This window comes from Aspergillus nomiae (genome assembly GCF_001204775.2).
Source record: "Aspergillus nomiae NRRL 13137 chromosome Unknown contig00461, whole genome shotgun sequence".
NCBI lineage: Eukaryota > Fungi > Ascomycota > Eurotiomycetes > Eurotiales > Aspergillaceae > Aspergillus > Aspergillus nomiae.
The window spans coordinates 2,823-24,761 of NW_015378516.1; the positions used below are offsets into that span (position 1 = coordinate 2,823).

General features: G+C 51.4%; 6 protein-coding genes across 6 annotated transcripts; 3 read left to right on the top strand and 3 right to left on the bottom strand.

The window, feature by feature from the left end:
- Positions 1 to 392: 392 nt before the first annotated feature.
- Positions 393 to 6,749, top strand: ANOM_010893 (protein kinase RIM15; the record flags this gene model as incomplete). The annotated part of the gene is made up of 2 exons (XM_015556149.1): positions 393 to 1,112; positions 1,173 to 6,749. Coding segments are annotated over 2 exons (6,267 nt in total), but the record flags the coding sequence as incomplete, so codon positions are not given.
- A 1,366-nt stretch (positions 6,750 to 8,115) lies between these two features.
- Positions 8,116 to 10,938, bottom strand: ANOM_010894 (Mechanosensitive ion channel family; the record flags this gene model as incomplete). The annotated part of the gene is made up of 2 exons (XM_015556150.1): positions 8,116 to 10,248; positions 10,315 to 10,938. The coding sequence occupies 2 exons, from the start codon at positions 10,936 to 10,938 to the stop codon at positions 8,116 to 8,118; spliced, it is 2,757 nt and encodes a 918-aa protein (XP_015402260.1).
- A 4,650-nt stretch (positions 10,939 to 15,588) lies between these two features.
- ANOM_010895 (tubulin alpha chain) lies at positions 15,589 to 17,795 on the top strand. Its single transcript, XM_015556151.1, has 7 exons — positions 15,589 to 15,740; positions 15,916 to 15,974; positions 16,082 to 16,235; positions 16,304 to 16,391; positions 16,446 to 16,517; positions 16,567 to 17,070; positions 17,140 to 17,795. Exons 1-7 carry the CDS (start codon positions 15,729 to 15,731, stop codon positions 17,604 to 17,606), a joined length of 1,356 nt encoding a protein of 451 aa, XP_015402259.1. The 5' UTR covers positions 15,589 to 15,728; the 3' UTR covers positions 17,607 to 17,795.
- A 184-nt stretch (positions 17,796 to 17,979) lies between these two features.
- On the bottom strand, positions 17,980 to 19,074 carry ANOM_010896 (thiamine transporter TPC1; the record flags this gene model as incomplete). Its single annotated transcript, XM_015556152.1, has 5 exons — positions 17,980 to 18,419; positions 18,473 to 18,632; positions 18,690 to 18,843; positions 18,915 to 18,967; positions 19,042 to 19,074. 5 exons carry the CDS (start codon positions 19,072 to 19,074, stop codon positions 17,980 to 17,982), a joined length of 840 nt encoding a protein of 279 aa, XP_015402262.1.
- A 593-nt stretch (positions 19,075 to 19,667) lies between these two features.
- ANOM_010897 (putative Gamma-butyrobetaine hydroxylase subfamily) lies at positions 19,668 to 21,113 on the top strand (the record flags this gene model as incomplete). The annotated part of the gene is made up of 1 exon (XM_015556153.1): positions 19,668 to 21,113. One exon carries the CDS (start codon positions 19,668 to 19,670, stop codon positions 21,111 to 21,113), a length of 1,446 nt encoding a protein of 481 aa, XP_015402261.1.
- Positions 21,114 to 21,420: 307 nt separating this feature from the next.
- Positions 21,421 to 21,931, bottom strand: ANOM_010898 (monothiol glutaredoxin family protein; the record flags this gene model as incomplete). Its single annotated transcript, XM_015556154.1, has 2 exons — positions 21,421 to 21,529; positions 21,602 to 21,931. Coding segments are annotated over 2 exons (351 nt in total), but the record flags the coding sequence as incomplete, so codon positions are not given.
- Between the last annotated feature and the right edge of the window lie 8 nt (positions 21,932 to 21,939).

Here is a 21,939-nt window from a genome sequence, read left to right on the forward strand (position 1 = left end):
AATCCATGCTGTCAATCTTGCTTTGCCGGATTTTACGCCCTGCTTAGCACGTCGATTTTGTTTACTTTTCTTCTTCCAGTCAGTCAACCTCATCTTGGGGTTGACTCTTGTCGATCACCCTGGCCTCGCGTTGAGCGCCTTCCGTCGCGCCGTTCCCCGCATAGACAATTCGTTGTCCATTCTCTTTTTCTCAGTCCTTACGTGATCACGACAACTTTTTTTTTTCCTTGTGATTTTGTGGTGATTTGTGTGATCTTACCACAATTCACAGTCAACAAATAATAACGTCTCAGTTTCCCGTCAACCAGGGTCGTTTTTCGCTGAAGTTCACGCCCCGCAGTTCAGCCATGGCCCGTTGATCTTGCGGATGAATCCATAACCTCGTTTCTTAGGGCACCCGCTCTGCCCGGCAGACGGTCTGCCTGGCTCTGTTGATTTCGCTTGTCTTTTTGCCTACGGTACCTCGAGTCGTGGCGGTGATCCCTCCCCGGGGGGTTTTTTTTCCCACCGTCTCAGAAACCTTGCCGGTCAGCATGGCGGGCAATGGCATCCCAAGTCCTCAGTTCCTGGCGCCTCCGGCCGTGACGGCCTTACGGCAGGAGGCCCGGAGCATCGTTCCGAGTTTAACCCCTTTGAATCGCTCTCTTAGTGACGACAATGACATGCAGGAAGAACGTGCGGAGTTGAAACAGGCAGCGGAGCAGACGTTGAACGTCATTGTGGACCTGGATCTCGATGGCCGCATCAAATGGGTCAGTCCGTCATGGAGACAGGTCGTGGGAACCGATCCAGAGTCGGTGGAGGGTCGGATGATTTCGGATCTGATTGTGGACAACAAGAATGCCTTCCAGGATGCAGTGGAGGCCATGAAGGAGGATGATTCTCGCAGTCGCTTTATTCGCTTCTCGTTGCTGATGGGTCCCGACTCGGTTCTGAAATACTCTCCGGAACCCCGACCCGTGAAAGCGGAGACGACAGAAACCGGTGAAATTGAAGGCGCAGGCGGCCAGGAGGAGCCGCTTGCAGAGCCGGAGGAGCACAACCATGATGTTCTGAGCATGGAAGCACAAGGCATCATGGCGTACGATCGGACGGCGGATGGAGCTAGTCATGTAGGTTTGCTCGCAGAACCGGGATGGCTGGTATCAAGCTAACTGAAGAATGAAATATAGACGATGTGGATGTTGCGACCGTTCTCCGAGCCCAGAGAAGTCACCATAGATCTCCCTCTCCTGCTGGTGGAATCTCTAGGCGTCGGAGCCGAGGTGTTAGCGAGTTATTTGACGACTTTAGCAGAAGCAGCGGCGAACGAACCCGATCCCTCTAAGCATCCTGCTCCCAACCCGGTCTTATGTCGGATCTGCGAGCGTCAGATCACACCTTGGTGGTTTGAGAAACATTCCGATCTTTGTCTACAGGAACATCGAGCTGAGATGGACGTTCAGATTGCCCAGGAAAACCTCAATGAGCACCGTCATGCGATCGTGAAGGTGCTGGACGCTCTTGAGGCTAGGCAAGGTAGACCCTTGGTGCTGGGTGAATCCAATCCACCTCTGACCCAGCCGGAATACAAGGGACTTCCCATTGGACCATCCCCGGTAGCTTCAGCACCATCGTCGGGGTCTGTTTCTAGTTCTAGCTCTGCGCCTGCCACTCCGCCTAGGTCCAGAGACCACTCGGTTTCCGGAATGGGTCACTCCCGTGGTCGATCGTTCGCTATCCGCCGGCCGTTGTCGCGTGTCGTCGAACTGATCCTGGATCTCTGCGATACAGCTTTGGAGATCAACATGCCGGTACTCAAGGAGACTCGCGTAGACAACGATGAATTCCGAACCCTATCTCCCCAGTCTGAATCTCGGATTTCACAGGTTATCCAGTGGCAGTCGCCCAGCACTAATACACTGGAACAAGAGCAAGGCCTGGCTGCTTTGTGCACTGATACAGAGCAGGTAGCTAAAGCGAAAGTGGATGCGACTATTCGTTACCGCAGGATTGTTGAATACGCCGAGCGAATTCGCATCGAGTATACTGTGCTGGTGGAAGAGTGTATTACTGCAGCCCTTAGTAAGGCTGAGCGTATCGCAGCCGGTCAACTCAGTGACTCCAGCTCCTCTGAGGATGAACCTGTGCTTGATATGCTTGATAGTAACCTAGCTACTGGCCCCGTCCCCAGTGCGGCCCAGTCTCGAGAGTCCATACCGTTACCCCGTCCAATGTCCGCTTTGACGATGTCCATGCGGAACTCTCCTGACCGGCACCAGTCTCCCCATTCCTCCGAGGGGAAACTGTCATCAGTAGCTGTATCTACTGGATCAAATAGTCCCATGGAATGTCCTACTCCTCGCTCACACAAGAGCGTTGCCGGTGTGCTGGGCACGTCTCAACCTTCCCGACGCGGTTTTGCATCGGCAGATTTCGATGCTGGAGAGATGAGTGACAGTAGCGTCCTCTCATCTGCATTCCCGGGCGCCATGCGAACGGATTCGCCGTGTTCCGATCGAAGCTTGGATCGAAAGCGTAGGAGTCTGGTGCTCCCTGGACTCGCGAGTTCCCCTCGCCGGGGTCATTCGCCTGCCCGAGTTTCTGGCCCTCATTCGCCCTTGCGAATGCCGAAGCCTCGCCTTTCTGGCGGCGCCGAAAGCTTGCCATCTCCCATCGTTTCCCCGTCGACAAATGCCAGTGAGCTAGCGCATCATCACTTCCGCCACCATCGTCGCCAATCTTCAGCAACCTCGTCCGATGCTCCGCGGCCACCTGTCTCGCCGCATCTGGCATCGGCTAGCCAACCACAGCCACGACCAGCGCCGGTGTCCATCAAAGATTTCGAGGTGATCAAGCCGATTAGCAAGGGTGCCTTCGGTAGCGTATATTTATCGAAAAAGAAGACGACGGGGGAACATTTTGCGATTAAAGTTTTGAAGAAGGCGGATATGGTTGCCAAGAATCAGGTCACCAATGTCAAAGCAGAGCGAGCTATTATGATGTGGCAGGGGGAAAGTGATTTCGTTGCCAAACTATACTGGACGTTTTCCAGCAAAGATTATCTCTATCTGGTAATGGAATATCTCAATGGGGGTGACTGTGCATCTCTTGTTAAGATCTTAGGTGAACTTCCTGAGGATTGGGCTAAGAAGTACGTTGCCGAAGTAGTCCTCGGGGTAGAACATCTTCATAGCAGAGGCATTGTCCATCGAGATTTGAAGCCAGACAATCTATTGATTGACCAAACCGGTCACCTTAAGTTGACTGATTTTGGCTTGTCTCGGATGGGGCTCGTCGGGCGTCAGAAGCGGGTTTTGAAGAGTATGAACAATGAGCCAGCGCCCGATCTCCTGAAACAGGGACCTTTCCCTCGCGCTAGATCCATCACATCTTCTAGGTCAGCCTCCTTTGACTTTCAAGGCAGCGGTTCGCCAGGGTCCACGCCATTAATGACCCCAGACGTTGCTGGCAGCATACCCCAGCCGTCTTATTTCAACCTCAATCAGAGCGGAATCAGCCGACAGACGTCTCGTCGGGCATCGGGGTATCGCAGCGATAGCGTAGGCAGCGAAGGCTTGAATTCAGTCTTCCGAACATTGTCCCTTCATGACCCCAGTGAAGTGCAGGGTTCGTTGCCTGTTCCCGTACCTGGCGCTAGCAACTTGACCGAGGCGGAGGGCCAAAGTGAAGCAGGGGAATCTCCCCATCTGTATCCGCTTCAGCCAACGCCTAGTAATTCAGTCCCGTATGACATTGGACCGCAGCAAGGTATGATGCCGCCATTGATGGCGCTCTTCGACCCTGAGGACCATAACCGTCGTTTTGTTGGCACTCCAGATTATCTGGCCCCTGAGACAATTAACGGCGCGGGCCAAGATGAAATGAGCGACTGGTGGTCCCTGGGTTGTATTATGTTTGAGTTCCTCTTCGGCTACCCTCCTTTCAACGCAAATACCCCAGATGAAGTCTTTGACAACATTCTCCATCGGAGAATCAACTGGCCGGAGCATGTGGAGGAGTTGACGAGCCCGGAGGCTATTGATCTAATGAATAAGCTGATGACTACCGATCCTGCTCAGCGGATTGGAGCTAACGTGGAAGAAAAGTATCCGAATGGGGGAGCAGAGATCCGTAACCATCCGTGGTTCTCGGATATCAATTTTGATACCCTACTGGATGACAAGGCCCAGTTTGTTCCAAATCTGGAAAACCCGGAAGATACCGAGTACTTCGATGCCCGTGGAGCTACGCTCCAAGCCTTCTCTGAGGAGCTAGAGGAGGGAGACTCTCCTCGACCTGTAACCACCGGACCATATCCAGATCGCCCACATGATGCCCTTTTCAAGGTTCGTTCGCAGGTCAATGCATCGAAGCGACCCTTGATGCCGCTGCATATCCCACCTCATGTCCGCGAGTCACGTAGTAGAAGACTGAGTGAGCCTTCTCTGGAAGACGACTTTGGCAGCTTCTCCTTTAAGAACCTCCCCATGCTTGAGAAGGCAAACAAAGATGTGATACAAAAACTGCGCCAAGAGGCGATGCAAGCACAGCAGCGCCCGTTCGCGGCCTCGGGCCCCCAGCAACAGTCTTCAGGAAAGGACCAGGGACAGGCGCAAGGACAGGGGCAGAGTCAGGCACAGACCCCAGCCCCATCTTCGTCTGGTCCCTCCTTGGAAGGAAGTCCGTTACCAATGTCGTTGCAGCGGACTATGTCACAAAGTAAAGGAAACAACCGACCCTCCTCCCCGTCAAGCCAAGCAAACTCCTCTCCCAGTCGTCCATCTCAGCCTTCATCCCCTCTCCTGGTTCAATTCAGCACTGGTCATCACAACCATGAACGGAGAAAGACATCTGGTTCTTCGTCGACTAACTCACACCACTCCAGCGCCTCTGGACCACCTGCTAGCACTGAGCAGGCTCGTATGGCAAGCCTAAAGATCAACTCATCCGCTTCGTCGCCGGTGAAAACAAGCCGAGTCACAGCAACCCATTCGCCTGACAAGACACCATCAGGCCCTCCCCGCCACGGTAGTATGCCCACGAGGGCTAGGTCGCAGACTATCGGGTCCCAGGATGGTGACTTGTCTTCGTCACTGGCCAAGGAATCATATGTTGCTGGCCACTATAAGCGACGCAGCCAACGATTCAACGATATCTCACCCTCTTCTTCCGACAATGAAGACCCGCGTACTAAGCATTTGCTCAAGAACCAGCGACAACGCCAAAGTTCCAGACGCCTTTCTCAGCTTAACTACCCCGATGGCCCATTCTTCCGGCCCTTGGATGTACTGATCTGCGAGGATCATCCGGTCTCCAGGATGGTGATGGAGCGCCTGTTTGAGAAGCTCCGCTGTCGTACGATCACCGCTGTGAATGGCGCAGAGGCTATGCGCTACGCTCTTAGCCAAGTGCAATTTGACATTATCATGACGGAATTCAAGCTGCCCCAGGTAAATGGAGCAGATGTCGCACGTATGGTTCGGGAGACACGGAGTGCTAATCGACACACCCCAATTATTGCGGTAACGGGCTATCTGAAAGATTTCCCAGAGACCCACCACTTCGATGGGCTGATTGAGAAACCCCCAACCCTGACCAAACTTACCCAAGCATTGTGTAAGCATTGCCAGTGGAAACCTCCTCCGAACGAATCCATTCTTTCTCAGCCGTTGGCCGTCCCGTCCGCAACTCCCCGTCAGATGCCAGCTCCTGCCGCGCACAGCCCAAGCTCAGTAACATCGTCCAACTTTGTCCCGGTGCCGGCAAGTTCGTATCAAGGTTCTAGTCGCGCAGACTCCATTGGCAGTAGCTACTTTGGTGATATGGAGTCTGTCAAGGCTGAGGATGCCCCAATTACCGGCAGCCGTAAGAATGATGAATGGTTTTCATTTCAAGGTGGACTAGGCATATCAGGAGATACGGGTACAAGTCAAGGAGAACCGACCCAAGGAACGGCCGATTCCAATAATAAACCTAGCTCAGACCCTGCACCTTTACCGCATTTGTCTCATGCTGCCTCCGCCCCGGCTTCTATGAATGCCTCTGGCACGCTCACCCCGCGAAAGCAGCGCTCTAGTGAAGCGATTCGCACCAAGAGAGAATCTTTGGAAAGAAAACGCTATGAGTGCGTGGAGTCTGGTGATGATGAAGACGAAGAGCTTGGGCGCCCCACCTCACGCACACAAAGCCCGAGAAATCGGTCAACCCGGCCTGGCTCTAAATTGGGTATAGAGATGATGAGGACCAACAGCAGAGGCAGCGTGGTCAGTGGCAGCGAAGAGTTGCTCAAGAAAGAGAGAGAATCACTCGAAAGGAGGAGGAGTGGAGGCTCCGAGAGCATCAGCGAGGAGCCAGCAGAATCCCCTGGCATAGAGGATAGATATGAAGGGCTCCATTTCCCCGAAGACGCGATTGTGCTGTCGGAAGATAACTTTAGCCCTAAGCAATCTCCCACACTTTCCGCGTCAAATATGAGTCCCGGTTTCTCTTCACTGTCTCGTCTAGAGTCCTCGTTTGCGCATCGCATTTCTAGGGCCAGCCCGGATACGAGCACGGAAACTCTCAAAAAGGGCCACATAACGCCTCCCATTGTGTTCACAACAGAGGATGAGTCCGTATCGGTCGACCCGAATACACCTTTCATCCGGACGTTCAGTGTCGAAGATGACACCGAAACAATCCCTGATTCTGAAGCCACTCCGCGGCCGATACATACCCCTTCGCTCGGCGTAGATTCGGAGATTACACCTCGTCAAGGCGCAAGATAGAACGATTACATTTTCACTTCGGTTGGAAGATAGACTGTTTGCCTTTTGATTTAGAACTTGCCCAGGACGCAGGTGTGTCGTTGCCTAGCCAGATATGCTGCTTGTCTCTTTGTGGTTATGGCCGTATTTCCCTTCTTTGTATATTTCCCCCTTTTCTTACTGATGAAACTTGTCTGATATTGCAGTCTGCTAAAGTTACTCTCCATTCTGCTGGTTTTTGCTTCCCTTCTTAGTCGCTTCTCATTCTATTTCCTTTGCCAGGTTCAGCGGGTGTTCCGGAGTGATTGATATCATCTCAATCAGGTCATTTGAGTTTCTCTCTTTTCCACTTTCAATATCCTCCACCATTCCATTTCCTATGTTCTACCAACCCATCTTCAAACCAAATCAAAACCAAAAAAAAATCCATGTATGTACGAAATAAAACAATCCGTCCGCCCAGACAAACCAAGAAAGAGAAACGACACCAAGACTGACTCTGAAACGGGCACAAAAAAACCAAACAAAAAAAAAAAAAAAGACCCCCTCTGAGCGCATGAGAAGATCATTCTGTTCTGGCTTCGGTAGTAAATATTTCTGTGTATTTTATGACATGATACGTGAGAACTTTTTTATGACATGGTTGGTGCATGATGATGGAGCATTGATTAATATTATCTGTTTGTCCTTGAAATGGCTGCTGCATGTATTCAAAAACGTATTTTGTAACAAGTGCTTAATAAGTTAACTAGTTAACTAGTGATGGGGCCAGCCAGTGCTGGGTCCTTGGGAATCTAATACATGGCAGTTATGTTTATTTTCACTTCTGGGCATATTTTCTGGGGTTATGTGATTCGGGACTGTGTGTTATGCAGCCATGGCTTAGGGGACTCTGGGGAGATCGTGCAGGCGAAGATTCAAGATTGGGGATTGGACGATTTGATGGGTATATATATGTATGGGACTCAGCTGGTCTTGCTTGGTTGAGGGATGGGGTTTTGTAGTGTTGTCATTGCAATAGTAAAATTACTTTGCGTTCACTTCGTATATAATGCAACGGTTGTTATTGATATCTGTATGTACTCAGGCTTAACGGCTTAGAGATGGTGATTATCAATCTTGTAAAGTCTAATTATTAAATGACAATGAATGATAAGGACGCTCATAGCCAACAGGTGTGGAAGCCGCCAGCGTAAAGCGTGTATGTTCATATGAACTTATGACAAAACCCAGTCCTGTCCCGTCTTCATATTACAACCAGAAAAGAACGATGCCACCCACAGTATCAACCATAAATTAGCGTAGATCATGTGCGCGTAGGTATCAGATAGATGGTAGTATGTATGATCGAATATAGTTTCACAGATAAGAAAAGAGGGTTTAAGGGCTATCGGGCGCCGGGAGAAAGGGAGCGGGCGTCGCTCGCGTCGAATCGGCCTTGTTCGGCCAGATCGTCACGCTCGCGGCTGACGCTGGAGCGGTGGCGGAAGAATCGGTTGCGACTGATGGAGGACAGGCTATGGGTGCCGTGAGAGTCCGTCGACCGACGGCCTTCACCTGACTGGGTCGGGACGCTGAGGTTGGACGGGCGACGTGCCCGAGAGGACGATGAGCGGCTCTGGCGTTCAGCCTCTTCTTCCTCTTCTTCCAGAATGCGGCGATGGGCGGCTTCGCGGTTGGAAAAGCGGACGACGTCATCGACACGAGGGGAGGTAGTTTCAAACACATCGCCCATCACATCGCCGGAGGAGAGATCGCGCATTCCCAACGAGAAGTCGACATGTTTGTGAGAGTGGACCGACTCGCCCCGGGCACGGGCTGCAGCGGTGTTCATGCCTTTGCGCAGGATTGACGGGTGGCGGGTGGCGCTGGAGCTGCTGAGGCCAGTATTCTCGGGCATGTCGTGGATAGGGGTGGGCGGCGGGCGGCTGTCGTGGTCGGCTGATGCCATCTGAGGTGGGAAGCCCTGGATATGGAAGGGGATATCCACACCGGCACCCTGGAGGTTCATGCGTGGGCCCTCGATACCAATTTCTTGCAGGGCAACCATGAGCATACAGATGAACTTGTTACGACGCTGAAGACGCAATCCTTCGTTCTGCCAGTTAGACTTGTAGAAGAAGACGACGTTGAGGGTCACAGAGAAGTTTTCCGTCACGGCACGCATTTCAGTCAAGATATTCGTCTGGAACTCGCGTTTTTCGCTGCGGACAAATTCCAACAGGCGTTGACGAAGGGCATCAATCTGCTCAAGCGTTGTACCGTACTTGATCACGATGGGGACTGCTTCCGCGAGCGCACCGGATCGGCGTTGGTTGAGGATAAAGAGCCCGTTCAAATAACTGTTGGGTGCCTGGACGATGTGACCCTGCATCTTCTTGAACTCCGTGTAGAGCAACGAGATCTGTTTCACAAAGTAGTCATCACCCAAACCAGCATCACCCGCGTTACCATAGATCGTCACACGGTCGCCCACATCGAAGGGATGCTTGACAAAAACGAAGATAATCGACTGCAGAAATTCCTGAGCGGTGGCAGAGAAGAGCCAGGACAAGGCAAGGATACTGGAGCCCGCCGAGGTGAGCACGCCAGAAGCTGAAGTCGAGATCAGCGACACGAAGACGATCAAGCTGATGACAACGACGAAGAATTCCAAAACGTTGTCGAGTCGTGAGACGACCGAGTCAAGATCCTTGAGAGATGCAGTAATAGCCTTGCGTTCCCGTCCGATTTCCACACAAACCGCCTCCAATTCGTCCATAGAGATGTCGCCATTCATATCTTTGTCGAACATGATAAATGCAGCCTCAGCTTCCTCGCTATTATCGAACGCCTCCTTGAGGTCACCGGCAAAGACCGTGTCAAATCCGTCACGCACGAAAGTCCGGTAGAGACGCCGGGCCAGAACCTGGCTGCCTGAGGTGGTCCGCAACAAGGTCAAAATGACTTGATAGGGATGAGTACTGTTGGTCGCCTTCCGGCCCGTGAAGTCCGCGGCAACTGCGCCGGCCATATCGCCAACCTTGTTCAATGCACCTTTGGCTACACGTTGCGCCTTGCCAGCGTAGCGCAAGGGGGTTTTGGTGCCGCTGCCACTGGTATCAACCTTTTCTTCAAACTCATCGTCCTTCACCGAGATCTTGTTGCGAGAGAAGTCGTACAGCTTGGTCAAACTGCCGATCTGGAATTTATTGATCTCGATCCGATCGGCATATGTACGCGTATGGAAACTAATGGCGATAAGCTGAATAATGATCTTTTCGATATAGTTCAGAATCGTCCAGACAAAAATGGAGATGATAATCTTGTTGACCGTATTCTCCCATGAACGCGTGCCTGAGTTGCCGTCCACATGATGGTTCTTCATGGTGGGGAGAAAAGAGATCTCGATACCTAGCCACCAAAAGAAAAAGGTACCGTGGAGCTCCAATTGCTTGGCCATGTCGCGCCACTTTTTGGCGTTGTTGGTGAAAATACTGGCCAGCAACCCTACGGCGACAGGAATACATTTGGCCACAATCTAACGCATCGAACCGTCAGGTACACCGCAGGAGCAACTGGAAAGGGAAAGGGAACATAAACATACTCTACCAGCCCACAGAGTCAACCAGACAATTTCCAACCAAACAGAGAACCAGAGCAGTTGGACACCCCCCACGTTCGCATCCGGGTAAGCCAGTGCGCCGACCAGCAGCGGGATCAGTAAGACAAGAACGAGGGGTACAATATATGTTAAATAGCGAATGATGAAGCTGGACTCGTGGATTTTCTTGACGAATCGGGCGATACTCGTGTTGGGCGACTCCGGCGGGTTGTAGACAGCGGCTTTCTCGTGCAAGGGATTGGTCGCCTCGTCGAACTCGTCCACGTTTTGGGAGCGATGCGAGCGAGACCGCGACATCGAGTTGCGCTCCGCTTTGCTCTCTGTGTCCTCATGGATGGAACGTGATGCCACCTTCTCTGCTTCCAGGAGAGCTAAATCATCTTGGAGGCGCTTGGCCTCTTCCCTTTGGGCCAAAGGCGAGCGTAAATCTGTTCGGTCCACATCGTCGGCATACGAGGTGTCGACAGCGAGGTGGTTGTTCCCGGGAGTGCCTTGCGAGCCCTCGTTGATATAGGTCCCTTCGTCCGAGGTTGGGGAGTGGTCGTCCGTCCGGTTTTTCTTCTCGGGATATTTGGGAGCTGAAAGCTCCTCAATAGGGGTCGACATGCCGGCACCAGGCCAGGAGTCTTAGTAAATATTAAGTATGGTTGATATCGATTGAATGCGGTTGGACTGGAAGCGTGTCAGAAAGCGTCAACACGCTATAATAGTACGAGGTAGAAAAGAGTGACTAAATGGAGAAAAAATAGGGAAGAAAAAAAAAATGAATGAATGAGACCCCGGTATATGACAAACCGAAGGAGTCTAGAAGGGTTGGAACAGATTTGGTAGAGGGGCAGCAGTATCATATAAATATTCATATAAATATGCGATGGGACCAGCAATACGAGACGGAGGCACACCTTCACCAACAATAGTGGGGACTCGGATGTCAGACTAACAGGCAGACGAGACTTGGAGTCTTGGAGTGGGCATCGGATACCGGACCCGTCGTGGTCCAGTCAATCGAAAGGGGAAAGAGGTTGATAGTGAGGTCAGAAAAGAATATTATAAGATGGGGAATAACAGAGACAGTAGAAGGTAAAGAAAGACTGACGGAGGGCGATAGAAGAAGAGAAGAGAGAGTGAGGAGAGAAAAGGAGCCAACGAAGTATTAAACCGGAAGGTACTTCCTACTTATCCCTAGTAAGAAGAAAATGGGGGTAAAAAATATGAAAAATGAAAAATGAAAAAAATCAAAGTTGAGCCCAGACGCAATGACAAGCACAGAAGTTATGCAGCCGACTTCCAATGGAGCAGCAGTTGATTTGTGCCGATCGCACGGGAGAAAAATAGGACGGTGGAGACCTTCCACCATGCGAAGACTTTCTCAGTTCCAGACCGTTTTATCATTTGGTGTCAGTGTTTTGGATCATCGCCGAATTGACTTCATTAGGGTTGTGTGTCTTTGTCGGGATGATAACGTCGGGTTCTTGTACCCCCAAACCACCATGATTCTTTCCACCGAGTATCTTTTAAGATAGCACAATCCTTATCTATCAAACCTAAATTGTATTTTTATCCATTTTTGAGCTTCCACAAACCAGGTACCGGTCGATGTGGCTTTTTTTCCCCCTCTGCTAAGGCCGATCTGGAGATTAACTAAGGGGAGCCACCCGTTCACCGTCGGCTTGGATCAGTGGTTCTGGCCAGTGGTCACAGTGGCCCCGTTGGGTCCTTAGCTTTCCCACTAGCAGTGAACGACCCAGCAGCTCTGACCAATGATGGCCCTATCGCAGGCTTCTGGTCAGACCCGAGAACGTGTAAGGTCCTCCGTCGAGGGACCCCTACCGCGTACGTCGGTCTAGATGTACGCCGGAGTAAGGCTCAGTTCAACGTGAAGGAAGATTCCTTGCATAGCTGCAACAATGCTGATTCATCCTCTCATCCCCCGACACTTATGCAAGTAACCAAACCGGTGGGTTCTCGGGAAAACGATAGTTCGAGATGGATGGCGAGTCGTGTAACCTGGACGCTTACCGAGCATGGAGCACATAGTATAACATACTACCGAGCACACTCCTGATGGCGATGGGAACCCGCCATTGGTTGGCTATCTCCGTCCAAGTAAAACACTCGATGGGAAATTGGCCACCGCCAAGAAACGCCACCTCAGGCACACTGACGGCAAGCTCTGAACTTTCGCTTCCACCGGAAGACGGAAGATCCCAGTGAAAAAAGTGTGTCAACCACACTGACAGCGGAACGTTGAACTAGACTAGTCCTCGTTTCTCGGAACGGTACTTTCTCAGCTCAAAAGCGTCCTCTCCAACTCTGTTCACGAACAGTGGTTTTAGTCACTTTAGTCATGAGAATGGTGGCGATCCCCATTGGCCTGACATAATAGTGGGTATTTTGGTCAAGATGGGTACGGAGTATATTAATTTGAATCTCAGACGGTGCGAACATTAATAGCATCGATATCGTGAAAAAGGCTATTTTCCACACCATGCCGTATATTGTCGGGAAAACCTGATTTTGGTTATGCACTGCACATGCACCCCATTGTGACGCATAATGTATGTCTTGAGTATTGGCCTGAGGCAAGAACTCTTGATTCGCCAGAGTATTTATTACAAGAAAAAGGAGAGAGTTACATCCCCAAACTACCTTCCCGAGCACTACCATCCAGAGGTGGTATAGTGCAACGAAAACATTACATAGTAGCACCCCCCAAACATCCACCTCGATGGATTGATTGTTAATTGAAAGTCTCCATGCGATGGAATTGTTGACGTGTTGTTCCCCGCTCCGATCAACCAGTCAACGGAAGATTCTTCTGTGACGATTCTGTACCAAATCTTGATAGGCACTCGAACAATGGATCCATCGCCCCATCAGAAACTTTCTTTACTAAGAAGTGCATAAGCGAAGTGTACCACCATGGTATTCTATGCACGCCGTGATATGCTCAAGACCTGAAAACAATCGCATACGGGGTACTGTGATATATACCTCGCAATCTGCTCCACATGGCATGGTCATGGGCCATATGATGCCCATAAACCGAGGTATGGTGTGCATAAGTTCCATCCCCACATTTCCCAAAGAGCACGTGGATCATAGTTACCCAGAATGTTGAGAGATACCTCCAGAATGCAGTCTGATAACAAGGATCAATCTCTGGAATATAATGACCGCATGTTCTCGACATGCTGGCATAAGGGCATAGTCCCCCATTAATACAGCTCTGAGACACGACTATGAATCTCGCTATACGCAACGCCAATATAAGAAATCCCTCGGTGTGAGCAATTCAAAGGGTCAGCCAAATTACTCGCTTCTAGCGAGTTTTTAACAGTATACTATCTTATCTAGTAGTGCATACCTATAATTACCTCCAGACACTATGTACTTTGTTCTTCTCCACGAAACATTACCGGATACAGGTGTTTAGGCAAGAGACGCTTAAGATATCAGGTCATAGTAAAAGGCAAATTCTGGACGACCTTGTAAAGACCCTGGATATCAATCACAGTCTGTACATACCAACTGGTCTGGCGTTCGCTACCCATATATACCGGCCTTTACGTGAATCATGGCTTCGTTCTGGGCCGATGTGTCTCGACTCTCGACTTTCGAGACTGGAAGAAGTGGAGCGTGACAGAAATAGTTTGGCGAGTTCGGATGACGATCTACATAGACTATCCGTGCATCGGAAGCATATTGACCTTTCCCCTTCCAATAAGGGCCTTACTCCAGTCACCACCACCAAGTTATCAACGGTTAGCAGCGATCTTCATACTCTACTAGTCTTCTCCCCGTGTATCTTCATGTCCACATTAGGTCACATTCTGGCAAGTTAGACGGCTGGGGAATGGGTTCCTTAAAAAGGTGATGCTATTGATGCTTTGACCTCCCTGGGATATGGCATGCAGAGGGTCAAATCTACAAAGGATGATTGATGTGCCTTGTACGTGACGCTGGCTGGTATTTACATTTGTCACACCCTTCTCTCTCTCTTATATATATCTAATCTCAAATTTTTTTTCTCACTCGCTTTGAGTTTTCTGTATGTATGACCATCACTAGCATAGCGGCTTTTCATTCATAGGGTCACGAGAAAATGGCAGCAGGTCCGATCCTGGTTGCTTTCGGAGTTCTATGACTAAGTTGTATATTTGACTATCTCTTCGTGAGAAGTGAAAATCAATATCACCCCCGTGATCTAGGAAGCTACTATTAGTCTTACTCAACAACCTCAACATTTATTCAGTCTACATAACATGGCAAGTAACTGAGTTGAATTCTTCACACTCAAAGCTGCCAAAGCTGCCAAAGCTGCCAATACCTCCGAACTTGCGTCGCAGGTAATCTCCATTCCCGCATAGTCATCCATCTCTTACTGTATAACACACTTCTACATCGATGTCACTTCTCCTTTTGCTTGTACGCCCCGAACAAAGTGATAAAACGAACAGAATGCACTGGATATCTTATTATTCTCCTTCACCCACTTGGTATACCACACAGAACAATTTAACTCAGGACACCTAGAATATAAAAAAGTACAGCTGCGAAAGGTTTACTTAAACCAGGAAGAAAAGCTTCATTTTTACCGTCCGTCAGCGCCCCTCTATTGCTGACGGGCTAACCAGGAGACTATCAGATTCTTTGGGATATTGTTGTTCTCTTGGGGATGAATGCTAATGATTACAGTTCAGTTTGAGTATGATATTGCTTGTTCGGGTAACTATAGCCCGATGGCCTGAGGTTAGTAATGTAGTTGAGTAGCCCGAAAAAAAGAAGTGCAAGAGCACCGTGGACGGTTCGGCAGCTAATCTGAGAAGACAGCAGGATACTCTTCGTAAGGCAAGTCATAGGGTATATGGTGCGTCTTGTATGTGGCATTGTAGATAGGGATTCAGCGGTACTGACTTGATTATATACTCGTACATGATTGTCTCCGATAGTTTAACCTCACGGTCAGTGTTATGGAGATAGAAAGTCAAATTTCTGACTTAGAATTCGTCTTGTCCTGTCTTTGACTGTTGGCCATCCATTTTCAGCCAAAATCAAACTCGGTTGATAGGGAAAGATATATGGAAGAGGGAATAACATGACATGATGGGCTCTGACGGGTCACGTAATGATCCGCTCGGTGGATGGATCAGGAGAGGCTGGAGACCCGTTGATTGGCTGATGCAGCCTTGTTATTGGGCCCACGGGCAAGAACGACCGCCGAACTATCACTCCACTACTCCTTCACTTTACTAGCTCTCTCTTCTCTTCTCTCCTTGTTCTCCTCTTCGATTCCTTGAAGCTACACCTGACTCTTTTCCAATTCTCTCCCATCCAACCACCGGCATATCCTGTCGCTCCGCCCGTCTCCCGTATCACCATCTCGTTAAGCCATCATGAGAGGCGAGGTACGAACCACTCTGGATTTACTGCCGTTTGCTTATTTACTTCCCCCGCATTGTCACGCCCCTCCCCTTAACCACGACCGTTGACATTTACCTCGTTCGGGCTCATCTTGCCTGGGCATCACCCTTTTCCATGGAGGTGCATCTATTGACTCTAACCTCCGTCCTTCATCTCTAGATTTGCCACATCCACATTGGCCAGGCTGGTACGCAGCTTGGTAACAGCGCTTGGGAGTTGTACGTTCACCGCTTTTCCCGTTGCCAACATATACATACCCCACTCTGAACTAGCCCACGTCTGGGTAGCAACCGGCTTGCAATCGAGCTAATCTCGACCCATACAGATACCTTCTGGAGCATGGCCTCAAGGCTGATGGCCGTATCGACCCCGAGGCGTCCGAGGAACTCAACTCGGGCGGTTCGTTCGAGACCTTTTTTACTGAGACCAGCAACGGCAAATACGTCCCCCGTTCCATCTTCGTGGACCTCGACCCATCGGTATGCAATCGCCTTCTAGGAAAACAACAGAATGCTTGCGATGAATCTGTTCCGCTGACTATCACCAGCCTATTGATGAGATCCGTACCGGTGCCTACCGCCAGCTCTTCCACCCTGAACTGTTGATAAGCGGAAAGGAAGACGCAGCAAACAACTGTACGGTCTACAGAAAATAACAGTGGAAAGCAAAGGCTAATCGATAAACAACAGATGCTCGTGGCCACTATACCATCGGAAAGGAGCTTGTGGACAGTGTCGTTGATCGCGTCCGCCGGGTGGCCGGTAAGACTAATGGACCGACCTTATTATAAGCCTATGCTGATCGGGCCAGACAACTGTTCCTCTCTGCAGGGTTTCTTGGTCTTCCACTCGTTCGGTGGTGGTACCGGTTCTGGTTTCGGTGCTCTATTGCTGGAGCGCCTCTCCACCGACTACGGCAAGAAGGCCAAGCTAGAGTTCGCCGTTTACCCTTCCCCCCGTGTCTCGACTGCTGTTGTTGAGCCCTATAACGCTGTGCTGTCTACCCACAGCACTATTGAGAATGCCGACTGCACATTCCTTGTTGACAACGAGGCAGTTTATGACATCTGCCGTCGCAACCTGGACATCCCCCGCCCGAGCTATGAGCATCTGAACCGTCTGATTGCTCAGGTTGTCAGCTCCATCACCTCCAGTCTGCGTTTCGATGGTGCCCTCAACGTCGACTTGACTGAATTCCAGACCAACTTGGTGCCCTTCCCTCGTATCCACTACCCGTTGATCTCCTATGCCCCCGTTGTGTCCAGCAACCGCAGCTCTCATGAGAGCTTCAAGGTGCAGGATCTCACCTTCCAGTGTATGGGCCCCTAATGTCCCCCCCCCAAAGTGCCTTTGATGTCACGGTGTGACTGACAACTACTCCTAGGCTTCGAGCCCAACAACCAGATGGTTGTCTGCGATCCTCGGAACGGAAAGTACATGGCTGTGGCTTTGCTGTACCGCGGTGATGTTGTGCCCCGTGACTGCACTCAGGCCATCGCCTCCGTCAAGGCCAAGGCTTCCTTCAACCTGGTCGAATGGTGCCCCACCGGATTCAAGCTGGGTATTAACTACCAGAAGCCCGTGCGCGTTCCCAACAGTGAACTCGCCCCCGTCGATCGCTCCGTCAGCATGTTGTCAAACACCACTTCCATCGCCGAGGCCTGGGGCCGTCTCGACCACAAGTTCGACCTCATGTACTCGAAACGCGCCTTCGTCCACTGGTATGTCGGCGAGGGTATGGAGGAGGGAGAGTTCTCCGAGGCCCGTGAGGACCTCGCGGCCCTGGAGAAGGATTACGAGGAGGTTGCCAACGATGGCGAGCCATTGGAGGAGGAAGAGCCTGAATACTAATCGACTTGCAACTAGGCGCCCGCTCTGCTTGTCGGTTTGATTCTTGGCTTGTCTACTTTGTGCCAATATTGTATCTCGTCCTTGTGCTTGCGACACCCCCTTCTGTTTTCTTGTTTCCCTAGCGTTCGTTCCATTTCCCACTCTTGTCCGGTAGCCAGTCGGTAGAATATGGCGCGTAAAATACGAATACACATCTAATTTCCTGCGAGGGTTCCCATTCCCAGTCTATTATCAAATCGGCGTCAAGCAGAACACCGGGTAATGCATTAATCTATACTGTACAATCTAATCCATGTCTAAAGGGGCGGTGATCACTCCGCCGCCACTTCAAGCTCGCGGAGATAATGCAGCGACTTCTCGTAGGTCCACATCGTCACGGCACTGGCCGGCGCAGCTTGAAGAGACTCACCGTCAAACCGCGGTAGAGTCCTCGCATCCCCTGTGTCCGCACGATCATGGCCATGGTGTTGAACACCCCTTGGTACTCCGGGATATTCCGATGCACATACTTGGAGCGTGTCGGGCCCTGCACCTGCAGCCTCTTCCGCACCAGGTCCAACGGAAAAACACCCGTCTTGGCCAACACGCTGGCCACCACTCCCGCTGCGGCATCCCCCGACCCAAACGGCAGATCATGCAATCCAGACATCACCGGCCGCAAGGACTCGTACGTCGCAAAAAAGAATCCCATGTAGGGCACAATCTGCCCGACCGCCGCACTACATCCCCGAAAGAACCCCCTCGGGCCCTCATTCCGCGCTATATCGCGCACCGACGCGTAGAGAGACGCATACACACGTTCTGTGCCCTGTGCTGCAAACCGTGTGCGCAGTAAATCAAGCGGGTACGTCGACGCCGTGGCTAACCCGCCTGCCGTGCGCCCGCGACGAAGGATTCCGCCGGCGGAGGGAGCCGGTAAGGGTCTAGTTGCGATAGGGCTTGTGTCGTTGTTCGGTAGGCGGCAAATTGAATGGCGCCATAACAGACGTACATTAGTTCCGCGGGGATGTTGCCTTTCCATAATCCCTGTTTTTGGAGTTAGAAGGATTTGCCGGGTTGGATGTAGTTGCGCGTAAGACGTACTGTTATCCCTTCTTCGCGGAATATGGAGCGGATCGTGGGGAGCGTGCCTTTATAGACGGGGCCTTTTATGTTCTGGTGTGAAGTTGGGTCGGAGAGGGAGTGGATTTGGAGCTGGAGACGGATTTTGACGACGTCGAGGGGAGCGACGCAGAATCTTGATTATTGGACTTCAATGTTAGTTAAAGGTCGAGTTTGAAGGTTTTGGTGTTGAGGACAGGGATATACCGGGAGACCAGGCCTGCGATCCCGCCTGCGAGAACGACTTGTCGTCGCGTGCCCTGTTCATTCACATTGCGCTTTAGTACGAGAGTGGAGGAAGGAATAAAAAGCCAAGGCGATTTGATTGACTTACCTCATCCTTGAGGTGTTCTCCCCCGGCAGACATGCATGTGATTGATTATGGGATACGGGGATCTGGAACGGATGGCGCCGGGTAAATGGATGGACAATGTTTTTTTTCTTTTCTCTTTTTCTTTCCCGTTTTGGGGTGGAAATTTATTGAGCTAGGAAACAATGGGGATTTATAGGAGTTCAATGGGTTGAATAGTTCATGGGAAATTTGCCATTAAGTCAGCGATACGTAAAGAGGTTCTTAGGTAACGAGCAATGCATTGGATTGGCTCTTCTTGTTCCTGGTTACTAACAGTTATCGATTGTGATCTATTCTAAGAAATTTGCCCTTCAAAAAAGAAAAATGAAAAAAAAGACCGGAGGCCATGTTTCAATACCTTATCGATACGGCGGTAAATAACCAGGACGGTATTGTACTCCCGGAGGACAACAGTTTGCCTGGTTACTCCGCACTTTTATGGTTAAAAAGCAAAACATCACGCTAATCCTGAACCGGCTTGGTGCTTGGACCTCGGCTTTTTCCCAAAACCTTCATATGGGGTGATGTTCTCTCCAACATCCCCACGTTTCCCTTCTTCTTTATATCTTTCTGCTTCTTGTGCCCTTGGGCGGTGCCATTGACCCAGCATGGTTCGTCTGTTGGCAACATTTCTTCGATCCTCTCGGGCTGCTGTGCCCTCAGCTCGCCCGCTCTATTCTCGAGGTTATTCCGCTGCGAGTGGCGGCGCCGAAGATGCTGCCTCCCGCGGATCGAACTCGAAAAGAGTTCCTGAAGGGGATCCTATCCGAAGTTTCGTAGAGCCTCCAGAGCCTCAGACTCGCAATAGCCAGCCCTCACCCCCCTCAATTGGGCGCCAAGGCATCCGAATCCACACCGCGAAGGGGAATATCTCGGCCATGCACTCTCTGCTGCGTGACGGCTGCAAATGCCCGCAGTGCGTAGACCAACACTCGAAGCAGCGCAATTTCCGCATGTCGGACATTCCAGCGGACATCAAGCCGCGCTCCGCAGACTGGGACGGAAGCGTCCTGAAAGTGAAATGGGAGAACGACATCCCCGGGTTCGACGAGTCGCACACGTCCACATACACGCTCAACCAGCTCCGAAACCCCAGCGCAAACTACTCCTACCACAGCACCGGCCGCAAGAGAAAGCGCCTGCTGTGGCACAGCTGGTTCAAGCACCGCTTCGTCTCCTACGAAGAGTACATGCACGACGACAAAGCCTTCTCCAGCGCCATGCGCGGCCTCGCCCAGACCGGCCTCCTCTTCGTCAAGGACGTCCCGGACTCCCGCTCTGAAGTCGAGAAGATCGCAACCCGCATGGGGCCCCTCCGGAACACCTTCTACGGCGCCACGTGGGACGTCCGCACCGTCCCCGAGGCCAAGAACGTCGCCTACACGAACCAGTTCCTGGGCTTCCACATGGACCTGATGTACATGAACGAGCCACCAGGATTCCAGCTCCTGCACTGTCTCCAGAACTCGTGCGATGGCGGCGAGTCGCTGTTCGCGGACTCGTTCGCCGTCGCCAGACAGCTTAGCCTTGATGACCCGGAGGCGTTCAAGGCCTTGTGCCACTTCCGGCTCTCGTACGAGTATAACCATCAGAATGATGTTTATTCCAACGATTGGCCCGTGTTCCAGACGTTTGTGGATGAGTACACGCAGCAGACGAGGCTGATGCACGCCAACTACTCCCCGCCCTTCCAGGCCCCGATGCACGGCCAGCGCCGTCCGTTCAACCGCACCGTGACCGAGATGCGGGCCCTGGATAAATTCGCCAAGATGCTGGAGGACGAGCGGTATATCTACGAGCTGAAGCTGAACCCGGGCGAGTGTGTGATCTTCGAGAATCGCCGCGTGCTGCACGCCCGCAAGCAGTTCAATACCGCTACTGGCCAGCGCTGGCTCGCTGGTGCCTATGTTGATGAGGACGCCGTCTTGTCCAAGTTCGCGACGTCGGCCCGTAAATACCCGCAGCTGTGGCGTGACAGCCCCAGCAAACCATATCGGAAACGGGCTGAGGGAGAGAGCCACGATGGGCCTTCCAAAGAGGAATTGACTATGTAAAGATGACGAAGAACGTGACGTGTTAAGCCATTGGCTACTGTGTTTTCTACAAAAGGCTCGAATACACAAGCATAGAGGTATACAGCGGTTTCAAACGCATGTCAGAGGAGCTTAGATTAGCTCCTGTACATAAGCATAGCGTGATATTTATTCATTTGTTTTTTGTGGGTCTCTGTTATTAAATGAATGAACCAAAAGAACGAAACATGCAAGAAGATATAGTGCTGGAACACTGAACATAGAAAACGTAATGGCATCGCTGTCCTATAATCTAACAAATCGAGTTTGCAAGGAGGTAGAAAACAAGACATAAAGAAAACTCTTTCCCGTATTCTATACGCTCAAGCGGCAGCAGGAGCCTTGTTCACAGAGAACTCACGCAGGAAATCCGGATCATTGTCGATCTCGTCCTTGACCTGTTCACGGGTTAGCACAAGAACCATTCGAGGAAAACAAAGAGAAAAATATAAATAAATAAAAAAACTCACAATATCCAACCCCCCAACCAACTCCCCACTAACCCACAACTGCGGGAACGTAGGCCAGTCCGCAAACTCCTTCAACCCCTGCCTGACATCCTCATCGGCCAAGATATTAAAGAACCCATACTTGACGCTCCGCTCGCGCAGAATCCCCACCAGCTGCCGGCTGAACCCGCACTGCGGCGCGCTCGGCGTCCCCTTCATAAACAGCATGACCGGCGCCGCCTTGACCAGCTCCCCGAGCCGCGCAAACAGCGCCTCCTTCGACTGCTCCGGCGTCAGCGCGTCCCCGTTCGCAGCGCCGGCCGGCGGCTGCGTAGCCGTGGCGGGGCCGGTCTCGCGGG